This window comes from Lepidochelys kempii, chromosome 6 (genome assembly GCF_965140285.1).
Source record: "Lepidochelys kempii isolate rLepKem1 chromosome 6, rLepKem1.hap1, whole genome shotgun sequence".
NCBI classification, from domain to species: domain Eukaryota; kingdom Metazoa; phylum Chordata; order Testudines; family Cheloniidae; genus Lepidochelys; species Lepidochelys kempii.
The window spans coordinates 70,044,992-70,056,725 of NC_136385.1; the positions used below are offsets into that span (position 1 = coordinate 70,044,992).

Sequence of the window (11,734 nt, forward strand, 5' to 3'; positions counted from 1 at the left end):
AGAGGGGATAGGGTGTGGGGAGGGGGGGTGAGGGCTCCAGCTGGGGGTGCAGGCTCTGGGGTGGGGCTGGGGATGAGGGGTTTGGGGTGTAGGAGGGTGCTCTGGGCTGGGACTGAGGGGTTCGGAGTTTGGGAGGGGGATGAGGGCTGGGGCAGGGGATGAGGCATGGGAGGGTGTCTCAGGGGTGCAGGCTACGGGCGGCGCTTACCTCAAGCAGCTCCCAGAAGCAGTGGTTTGTCCCCCCTCCAGCTCCTACATGGAAGTGCAGCCAGGCAGCTCTACTGTGCGCTGCCCCGTCCACAGGCACTTGGGGTGGGGGCAGCATGCAGAGCAGAGGCCCATGGCTGCCTCTATGCATAGGAGCCAGAAGGGTCATTCTGGGGACCCTGGTCCTAATACCCTTCCCGCAGAACAGGCTCAGTTTGTGAGAGAACCTTCACCTGCCTCTCCCCCTAAGGGATCCTTCTAGCAGGCACTGGGATCCACTGTTAGGGGAAGAACCCCTTAGTCTGGTCCTGGTGGTGCCTCCAGAACCATCGAGATTTCCCTCTTCATCTCCGGACATAGCGGTGACTGCAGCATCCCTCTCTCCTCTGGATGACTTCAGGTAATTTCAGGAACTGTTGCAGAGAGTTGCGGAGGAACTCCAATTCCCCTGGAAGAGATCCAGGATACCCAGCATAAGGTTCTGGATATCCTCCATACCTCATCACTGGCCAGATTTGCACTGCCAACAAATGACGCTGTTCTGGAGCCTGTCAGGACAGTATGACACACCTTTGCCACATGCACAGTGACCCCCAATGGGGCCAAACATTACTATGTTCCTGCCAAGGGGTCTGAGTTCCCATATGCACTGACTCCATGGATGCTCCAGCAATCCCCCACAATCAGCTCCTCTCCCTCTACCCCCCAGCGCCTCGTGCCCACCGGCAGCTCCATTGATCAGCGCCTCCTGCCCGCCCCAATCAGTTGTTCCCCGGCATGCAGGAGGCCCTGCCGGGGAGGAGCAAGGGCAGGGAGCACTCAGGGGAAGGGGCGGAGTGGGGGTGGGAAGAGGCGGAGTGGGGGTGGTCCCTTAGGGGAAGGGGTGGTGTCTGAGTGGTGTGCGGGGCGAAGGCAGGGGGAGCATCCTCCAGCACATTAGAAAATTAGTGCCTCTTTGCGTTCCTGTTTTTGTACCCTCCTCCAAACTCCCTGGTTGTCCAGGCAGCAACTGAACGAGCCAAACAGCAGCAGCCTCAATGGACACCAGCTGATAAGGTGAGCAAGTGTTTGGACCTTTTGGGATGCAAGGTATTTTCCTGGTCTAGCCTTCAATTCAGGATTGCGAACTATCAGGTATTATTAGCCCCATATAATTTCCTGAATTACAGTTATTTCGAGGACTTTACTGATTACTGCCACAACACGACCAAGCTCATTTTCAGGAGCTTATTGAGGAAGGGAAGCTGGTAGACAGGATGGTCCTCCAGTCAGCAGTGGATGCAGCAGATACTTCTTCCAGGGCCATAGCTATGGCCATAATTATGTGTAGGGAGTCTTGGCTCCATTCCTCTGGTTTCCTGAGGGAGGTGCAGAACATTATTGAAGACCTCCCTTTCAATGAATCCCATCTTTTTAACCAAAAGACGGATGAATAACTGCATACGCTCAAGGACTCCAGAGCCACCCTTCGTTCGCTGGGCACCTACACTTCTGTTCCAAAGTGCAAATTACACCGCTCACCATCCACTCAATGCTACAGGTCCCCTGATTTCTATCCTCAGAGACATTGTGAGCCCCTGAGGAAACACCAAAAGACTCAGATCTTGCTCTCTGGGGCCCCTTTCATAGGCTTTGATATCACAGATACAACCTCCAGCCAAGAAGTATTTCTGAGGCAAACCCAAGAGGCACCAACTGCTGCACCTACCCCCTGATGACCGTCCTATCCCATCTGGGGGTTGTTTAACACTCTTTTCCCACACTTGGAGTGTGATAACAAGGGACAAATGGGTGTTGAACGTCATCTGCCATGGCTACAGATTGAATTTGTCACAGTACCTCTTCCAAGACCCCCCCCCCTCCATGTGCCTCTTCAGGGAGCACTCTCATGACAGCATCCTCACTAAATAAGTGAACTCCTTATTACAATGAGGAGCAGTAGAACACGTTCTCCCAGAATACTAAGGAAGGGGGTTTTACTCAATTTACTTCCTGATGTCGAAGAAGAAAGGCGGGTGGAGACCAATCTCTGACATCTCAGTCCTTAAATCATAAGATCAAGTTTGGTATGGTCACACTGGCACTGATTATCCCATCCTTAGAAAAAGGACATGGTTTAAGGCTCTCAATATGAAGGACATTTATTTTCACATCAATATGCATCTGGCCCACAGTGGTTTCCTGATATGCACAGCGGGCATCCACCATTTCCAGTACAGGTGCTCAACTTTGGAATAGCCACTGCTCCCAAAGTCTTCATCAGAGATTTTCTGTTGTAGCGGCCTATGTCAGATGTTACGGAGTCCTTGTGTTTCCATATCTTGAGGATGGCTTCTAGCCGTATGGTCCAGGCAAGAAGCCCAAGCATCAACCTCCATGTTGCTCAACCTCTTTCACCCCTCGGAGTCAGCATCAACATTGAGAAATTGATCCTAGATCCCACACAGTCTCTGGACTTCATAGGGCCTACCATCAATTTGGTCACAGAATGGGCCTATTTAGCGAAAGACAAGTTCCAGGCGATTTCATCATGAACAATCTTCATGTACCAGCAAGGACTTGCTTTTGCCTCTGGGGCCACAGGACTTTGTGTACATACATGACCCCTTTTGCATGCCTCCATCTTTGCTGCCTTCAGACATGGCTCCAATCTGGTTACTCACCAAACCATCACTCCATGGATTTCATGCTGACAGTCCCTGCTAACATACTGTCATCCCTCCAGTGGTGTACAGATCCATGTCATGTAGGCATCGGGGTTTCCTTCCTTCCTTCCGAGACAAGAGGATCATCATCGATGCATCCCTTTATCACCTCAGACGCAGGCATGAGGCGAGCCAAGGTGCATGCGTGGACCAACGGACACTACTTTCAAATTCTCTATCTCTGGGTGTATGGTGTGCATGCGTAACCCTCACTAGAATACAGATAGGGACCACACATCTCGAAGAATCTCCAGTTACAGATAAGTAACCTCCTTGTACTAAGCAAGGAACCGAACATTATATAAGATGAAGCATCTATGAGATGGAGAGATATAGGGAAGTTATTCTAGATGGCAGAAGATAGAGACTTATAATAAAAGTGGCCAGATAGTGTGAGGAGCCAGAGGGTCAGTACTAGATGAGAAGAAGATGCAGGAAGGAGAGAGAGAGAAGATACATGAATTTTACTGTAGTGAATCCATGAAAGCGTTTAAAAACTTGGAGAGGACTTTTGAGTTGTAAACTAAACTGATGACGGAGCAAGATGAGATGTCCACAGAGAGGTATGTAATATGATGATGCTTCATACATGTGAGAAAGTGTTGACAGTGGTATCAGGAGCAGATTAACAACAGATCTGGGCACAATGTTCCTAAGGATATGTCTACACAGCAAAGAAAAATCTGCAGCTGGCCCATGCCAGCCAACTTGGGTTGTTGTTCCATTGGTGTGTAGATTTCTGGGCTTGGGCTGGAGCCCAAGTTCTGGAACCCTCCCACCCCAAAGGGCCCTAGAGCCCAGACTCCTGCCCAAGCCTGGAAGTCTACACAGCAATGAAACAGCCCTGCAGGCCGAGCCACACAAGTCTGAGTCAGCTGGCATGGGCCTAACACAGGTTTTTCTTTGCTGTGTTGACATACCCTAAGAATCCTGCTGTCCCAGGCAAAAGCAGACCTGCACTTTCAGTAGCAGCAGACACTGTGATCTCAGAGAAGAAGCTGTTGTTGAAAGGTCACAGATTTATCTTTTGGTGTATCAGTAGCTCTGTTGTTGTATAGCACAGTGCCAATTCTAGACAACCTTTCGGACTCAGACCAGCAGTTCCAGATCTAGTATCTTGACAACGAGGCCAAGGAACCACAGCCCCCAGCTTAGGTTCACCATGCAGATTTGATGAGAGGATTTCACCCCAAGGATATAAGATTTTATTTTAGCCTATCCAAGTTTTAAAAGGAGGAGAGTGGAGTTGGTAAGATTTCATAATGGATGTCTTCTGTCTACTCGGATTGTTTTTTCTTCAAGAAATGGGCAATATGGTGAATGAATGGAATGTTAGGAAGGAAAAATGAAAAACAGAACAAATAATCTCATTCCATATCTCAGTTGGAGAGAACTATATGCTATCTAGTATAAGTAAGAAATTGTGCTGTCGGAGGCTAAAGGATTTATGCCTAAAACAGAAACAAATTAATTTCTGACAATTCAATGAGGGGGGAAGAGAATATCTTATTTATCTCACCATTTGTTTGCTCAGCATTGCTTTCTGAGACATATTTAAACTTTTGCAATTGTAAGAGATGCTGATCAATGCCCCTGGACTTCTGAACTGAGACAGCAGTCTGCTGCATCATAGAGTTTGTAGAGAGAAGCCAGTAATGATAATAATTAGGTAGATAATATTTTCTAGTGATTAGCACAGTAGACTGGGAATCAGAACTCCTGGATTCTATTCTTAACTTTGCCACTGAGGCATGGTCCACACTTACAAAGTTTACAGGTATAGATATATTCAGTGGTGAGCTGGAGCTGGTTCGCTAGAACTGGTTGTTAAATTTAGAAGCCCTTTTAGAACCAGTTGTTCCGCAAGGCACGACCGGTTCTAAAAGGAGTCCCACTTCTAGTGAGTTTGCAGGTCAGCCTAACAAAGAGCATTAAACAGTCAAAGGCCTGGTTCTAAAAGGGCTTCTAAATTTAACCGGCCAAAAGTGGCGCCTTAGGTGCCGACTCCATGGGTGCTCCAGCCCTGGAGCACCCAAGGGGAAAATTTGGTGAGTGCAGAGCACCCACCGGCAGCTCCCCGCTCCACCCTCGGCCCCAGCTCACCTCCGCTCCGCCTCCTCCCCTGAACGCGCCGCCCCGCTCTGCTTCTCCGCCCCCCCAGGCTTCCTGTGAATCAGCTGTTTGCGCGGGAAGCTGGGGTGGGCTGAGAAGCAAGCGGCAGCTTCCCGCTCAGGCCCAGGGAGGCTGAGGTGAGCTGGGCTGGGGGGTGGCGCGAGAAGGGCCACCCGTGCCGCAGCAGGTAACTTGGGGGGGGGGCGCAGGGGAACCGCTCCCTGCCCCAGCTCACCTCCGCCACTCTCGGCCTGAGTGGGAAGCCACGGCCTGCTTCTCTGCCCTCCCTGGCTTCCCGCCGAATAGCTGATTCGCTGGAAGCCGGGGGTGGGGAGTGGGGCCGGAGAAGCAGAGCGGGGCGGTGGGTTCAGGGGAGGAGGCGGAGCAGAGGTAAGCTGGGGCTGGGCGGAGGGCAGACAGACCAATTTTTCCCCGTGGGTGCTTCAGTCCCGGAGCACCCAGGGAGTCTGCCCCTAAGGTGCCACTTTTGATGTGATCAGTGGGGGGAGTGGCCGCTCCCCCTGCTCCCCCCCCAGCTATGCTCCCCCGCCCCTAGGAGCCAGAGGGACCTGCCGGATGCTTCCTGGGAGCTGCCTCAGGTAAGCACAGCCAGGACTCCCCACCTTGCCTCCAGGCAGGTGCCTCTGGCTCTTAGGGGTGGGGTGAGCACCCACTATAGTGGCCCACGAGACCCTCCTGCCCGGTTCTGGGGGCAGACAGGGGAGTGGGGTGGATGGGGCAGGGGTCCTGGGGGGGGGGGGCGTCAAGAAATGCTGCGGGGTTGGATGGGGCAGGAGTCCCGGGGGGCAGGGGTGGGCAACGACCCCCTCGTGGGGTGAGGAGGGAACCCGTTGTTAAGATTTTGGCAGCTCATCACTGGATATATTGGTTAGATGTAGGGCAGGTTTTTAACTGGCATAGCTATACCAGTGTAGATGTAGCAGCTATATAGGTATAACTGTGCTTAGGCTGGTATAACGTATGCCTGTCAGTGGAACCGACCTAATTTATATTGGTAGAACCAATTTTATACCCATCTGCTGGTTGTCAGAGGTACTGCAGGATGAGGTAGTTTTTTGGGTTTGGGGTTTTTTTAACATCCTTTTCCTGAAAAGTGAGAGAGGCTTTTTCTGTTTGTTTGTTTTTCCAAGTTGTTGTTAACTTTAGAGACTTGATCCATGATTCCCTCTACCTAGCAGCTAACATTCTTATCTTGTCTTCAATAGCCTGCAGGGCCTTATGGATTAGACTATGGGGGAAGTTATAGCTTCCTAAATCAGGATGTGAGTCATTCTTTTTATTTCATAGGGGGTCTAGATTTTTAATGAGATTTCAGATGCCAATCTCGCTGAACTTTCAGATAATAAGGATTCTCTTTCAATCCTAGCTTCCCAGTGTAAGAAATCCTAAACCCTCTTTTGCAGGTAAGAGTCACTATTTTCCATCCAGAAATCAACCAGGAAGTATGGACCTAAGAAATCCATGTTGCCCTTTGTGATCTCAGTAAAGGACTTGTAATAAATGCTTCTGATAATCTGCTTTCATCAAACCTCAGGCACTGGGAATGGACAGTAAGGAGGAAGGATTTCCAATTGGTTGTCTTGTGAATTTCCTCACTGAGTTGTGTTCTGTCCATCGTGTCCCAGAGTTATATTCTCATATTCCTCCAGTTTCCTCCTCTCCCCAAGGGTAGTGGCATGTCATCTTCCTCTTTCTTCAGCCAATAAGGATGATTTTCTTCAGAGGTGACCCACTTCTTGGAGGTCAGAGCCATCATCTCAGTGTAAGGGAACAATAAGGGACTACTAGAGACCAAAGGGATATCCTGCATCTGTGATGTTAACAAATACTTCCCTCCACATCCTTATAGTCTCATCTGATCTAATAGGTCTAAGGTTTCCTCTGGATAATTGGCTTTTTAATTGGTTCTACAATGGGGTATTTAAGACCCACACTGGGACAGAAGGGGTTAGGGAGCAGGTCTTGGCCCAGATGACTCACCCCTGCCATACCAGCAGAGCTTGCTCTAGCTATAGGAGGACCTTAAAAGGGAGCCAGACAACTCAGAAAGAGGGGGAGGATGGTGGAGGAGGAGAGACCTATTTCATGAGCTCCTGAATAAGGATGAAGCTAGAGCCCTGGCTGTAGAGAGGTTCTGCCAGTGACAGCTACCCCAGACCCTATGAGGAAGGGCTTGGCTTTCCCTAAGACTAGGGAAACCTTTGCTCTAGCTTCTAGAGGATCATTGATAAGGCATTTGACCACACCATGAACCAAGGAAGCAAATGGTAGGAAGTGGCGTTGGGAGGCAGCCCCGAAATACTCTGGGGTGTTTTGCTATCACTGTCTCTCACAGGGCTCTAAGTCAGAGCCCAGTGGAGAGGAAGAGCCCAGGCTCGCCTACCAACCACCCTTTTCGTGGAGGGGGCATAAACTCCTTCCCATCCTTCCCCCTGCTCTTGGAGAGAAGGAGATGATAGAGACATTGTAAGCCCTGTGTCAAGGGCATGCCACCCACAGGGGTTTGGAGATGGGCTGTTGACCCTTTCTTTTGTGGGGAAGTTGAACTATATATATTTTTTTGGACTCTGGTACCTCGGAAGGGGGTGAACTCAACTGATGACCAGGTGGAATGGCTGAATCACTACCCTACCAAAAGTGGACCTCTACAGTGTTGGCGTGATTGCTGGTGAGGGATGCTGGAAATGGAGGAGAGGTGGAACCCAGGGACCAAATAACTATGCAGCACCACTGATAAGCCCAGTCCCCATTACAAGCTCCTTTGGATTTTATTAAATCTATGTCTGAAGTTGCAGCAGACCTGTTAAGTAAAGTCTTCTGCATGATCAGCTATTTAAATCACTTGCACATGTGGATAAAGTCTGAAGACCAAGCTCTGAGGAGAATCAGTGGGACAATGGGCATTTTTGACCTGGGTTCATGGGAGTGAATCACAAAAAGAGTGTTTCCTTTCCCTCTGAGCACTTGAGCCATGTGGGTTTGCTAATGAGCTCAAGGAATGATATTTCCATTCAAGGAGAGAATTGTGTAGCTATAAAACATTTAGCAGTTCTAACAGAGAGGGAATGGGAGAAAGAATTGTCTCATTATGTTGACCCTAATGTCGTTTGTTCCTTTTCCTTTACACCCTGAGTGCTTGCTAGGGTATTGTTGTTTAAAATGCAAGAACTGTGCAGTAGTGGACCCAGTCACGGAAAGGCAAATTTTATTCCCACTTCCCCTTTGCTTTTTGAGATTGGATCAGTACAGCACAAATCCCCCCTCTGACCTGAAAGATCCTGGATTTTTTCTTGAATCCTGGAGTAAAAAAACACTTCTCACTCAAAAACGGAGATAATGTTTCTTTCATATTAAAGACTAAAACTAAGATAAGAGAAGAAGTGAGTACTGTTCCCAAGAAGTGAGTACTGTTTCAACTTTGGGTTGATTGGTTGTCAACATTCCATTCTGATTCAGTCAACAAGAAAAACTCAGGACTGTGCATATTGATCCAGTCACTGAAAGCAAATTAGCAGGTAAATGAGAACAAAGTTTACCTCTTGCTGCAGAAGGACTCCAGGCATCTGAGTATGGGTTTTCCCTTGCTCCGTTGATCCTGGCAAATCCTCTGTAAGAACAGTAGATACAGCTTATTCAGTCCCCTTTGGGAATCCTTAGGGTGCCTTCCTTGCTGGGCTATTTCCTGCTTTCTCTCCCACTGCACACAGTGAAAACCCCATTTTTTCTGCCCTAAAAGTAACAGAAAAAATGGTTGACTCTCATGCTGTCTGTGGAACTACAAAGAACCTGCTTTGCAAATCACTGCTACTCTGAGACCAGCTACCCAGTGGTGTATAAAAACCACATTGTGAGCCAGACCTTGTATTTCTAGCTTGCCCAACCCAGCCTCAAGCCCAAATATGGAACAAAGACCCCAAAGTGAGGCACATTAGAAAATCAGTGTAATAAATCTCAGTATGATGTGGCAATAATTTCCTTAACATAAATAACATTAATTTCTGTAACTTCAGTATCATGATGCAGCATGGCTAATGTTTCATATTTTTCCTGTGAATAAATTTACAACATCAGTTGGATGTTTGTGTTTGATGAAGGTAAGTTTGACCCTATAATAATGGATGTTTGTTGCATGGGACTATTAAAAGGATGTACAAAAGGAGTGAGAGTCTCCATGCAGCTGTTGAATTCAGATTCCCCAACAGGGTACATGTCACTATCAAATCCCAGTTTGCTTGTTTTTATGGAAGTAGATTGAATACCACCAGTATTAACTGCAAAATGTGTTCCTGGGACCTAATGGGTGAGTTTGATTTTAACATCCAATGGTGTCACTATGCTAATTATGCTAAAAGTATGCCCTTTGAGCTCTCCAGCACTTTCAGACTATTTCTGCAGCAAGTGCCAGTGAGGTCTATGATATAAAATTGCAGATTCCATGGCAACTGTCATCAGCCTCATCTTCCAGCAGAGGGGAATCCAGGAGGCTTTTGTGGCCGGACTCACATTCCATAATCATTTCCACTGCTGATGAATATTACAAGCTCTGACTATAGGTCTATACACCATGGTGACTCAGTGGGAACTATCTGCTGCCTTGACCAAAAATCTAACTTCTTTAATCCTAGCCTATGAAATACTATTAATCATCTTCCATCCCTGACTGCAGGGTCTTGTAATTTTTATAGTATAGCTTATAAAGGATTACTTTTTACTATGAAATTCAATGTGTAAAACTTTTATAAAAATATGCAAAATTGTATAAAAATAACAAACAAAACTTAGTTTACTCCTTAGGCTGGCTCTGTTCTCCAGCAGGGTTCTTGGTGAATGTAACCTTTTCAGCAGAGATAATGCTTGTTTTCACATGCCATACATTCTGTCCCAGGATGGTAGAGTATTTTATTTTCTAGTTCTGTAAATCAAATGTCATTTATGAAATTAGCTGTTACTTTTCCAATATGACCATAATGATTGATGGGAAGAATAACACTTTGAACATACAGTATCAAGTCTGCATTTTAAAGAATATCATCTGTATAAGATGATATTCCTATCTTTTTTAATTTTTTCTTTAATTTTTCAATATAGATAACAATACCCAGACCATCAGTAGCATCCACCCAGTCTGCCTCTGAGAGCTTTCGTTGTGGCCACCAGCTAGAGAAGAGGGATAGAGACACTCATCCTATGGAACACACTGTGGAATTTTCCTCTCCGAAGGAGAATTTGCCTGGATTGGTAGTGACAGAGGATGCACTTCCCACTAGTACCAGCAGAACAGATCTGGTACTTCAGTTAAATCATATCAGCCATGAGGTGCTTGATAGGGAAGGGCACGTCAAAGAATGTGACAGACTCGTAGACTGTGGCCAAAAGGACCTATTTGAACAATGTAGCAGTAGGGAGGAAGAAAAAGAACCTGGAAATCTTGCTCTAGAAACTGAAGAAGGAAGGCTTCCAGTGGTTTCTGAGGATGCCATAAAAATGTCTCACAAAGGGCAGAGTTCTTCTCCACAAGGGAGCTCAAAATTTGTGGAAGGAAAACCTCCAGCTACTATTGAATCTGCAGATGAATCACAGCCAAGGACTTCCTGCCTGGTGCCAAATTCAGATGCAAACTATGAGGTACTGAAGTCAGCAGTAGCTGAGACATCAGAGGTTTCACCATCAAGAGTCATAGACCTTTTTGATGATAGACAGGAAAGTCAAATAGTAATAGTGCAGGAAAATGGTTTCCATGATAATGAAGAAATTGATCATAGTGAAGACTTGGAATGCCACCAGATGGACCTTACTTCATTTTTTCACCGGGAGGGCAAAAGAGAAAAAAGTGCCCCCAGAAATGGAGAGCTGTTCCATTGTATTTCCGAGAATGAGAGTTCTCATCAGTCTAAGAAAGACTTGGTTAAGTCACCTTTTGTAGTCAGACAAAGTCGCATACCAGTTTTAGCACAAGAAATAGACTTGACATCAGAGTCCACTTCTCCTGTTTCAGCAAAGGAAAAGCTTCTCCTAAAGAAGGCCCATCAGACAGATTTGGTCAGGCTACTCGTGGAAAAGAGACAGCTCAAGTCTTTCCTTGGTGATCTCTCCAGTGCCTCTGACAAGTCACTGGAGGAAAAAGTGGTTGCTGCTCCTGTACCGTTTTCAGAGGATGACGTCTTATCTGCCTTTTCCAAATTGACACTGGACTCTCATGTGGGCAAACAATCGGAGGATGGCTCTTTGTCACCAAATAGTTCTCAGTCCAGAAAGAGCAAGATTCCAAGGCCAGTATCCTGGGCTACAACTGATCAAGTCACCAGTTCAACCTCAGCTCAATTCTTTCCTCGTCCACCCCCAGGAAAACCACCAACTAGGCCTGGGGTAGAAGCCAGGTAATACAGACGAACTAGAAATACGTATTTTATTTTAAAATAGCTTTGAGCTAGCTTGCAAAGAGTATTGTGAGAATATGCATGGTGTGATTGTCCAAAACTTCTGTCATTTGTAAACCGATTTTTTTTTAAAAATCCTGGATTTGAGTGATCTGACCACAGAAAAACATTTGAGAAATATCTTAACTGTTTTTTAAAAAAAGCTTTAGCTTTAAAACATCAGTTAGATATTAATAATATCTTGAAGTGTTACAGAAGGATGTGACAGCCTTCCAGTGAACTCTCCAACAGATACAAAGAGCCAGAATTTTC

The 11,734-nt window shown here is 46.9% G+C and overlaps 1 protein-coding gene across 7 annotated transcripts in view; it reads left to right on the forward strand.

Moving 5' to 3' along the window:
- TTBK2 (tau tubulin kinase 2) overlaps window positions 1-11,734 on the forward strand; it is a 210,336-nt gene that overhangs the window by 191,014 nt on the left and 7,588 nt on the right. For 6 of the 7 annotated variants that reach the window (XM_073348603.2, XM_073348604.2, XM_078853327.1 and 3 more), the window contains one exon: window positions 10,134-11,422. In XM_073348603.2, coding sequence (XP_073204704.1) covers window positions 10,134-11,422 — 1,289 coding nt within the window. Of the gene's footprint in view, window positions 1-10,133; window positions 11,423-11,734 lie in introns of those variants that run through there. The other variant, XM_078853330.1, reaches the window with a different exon arrangement.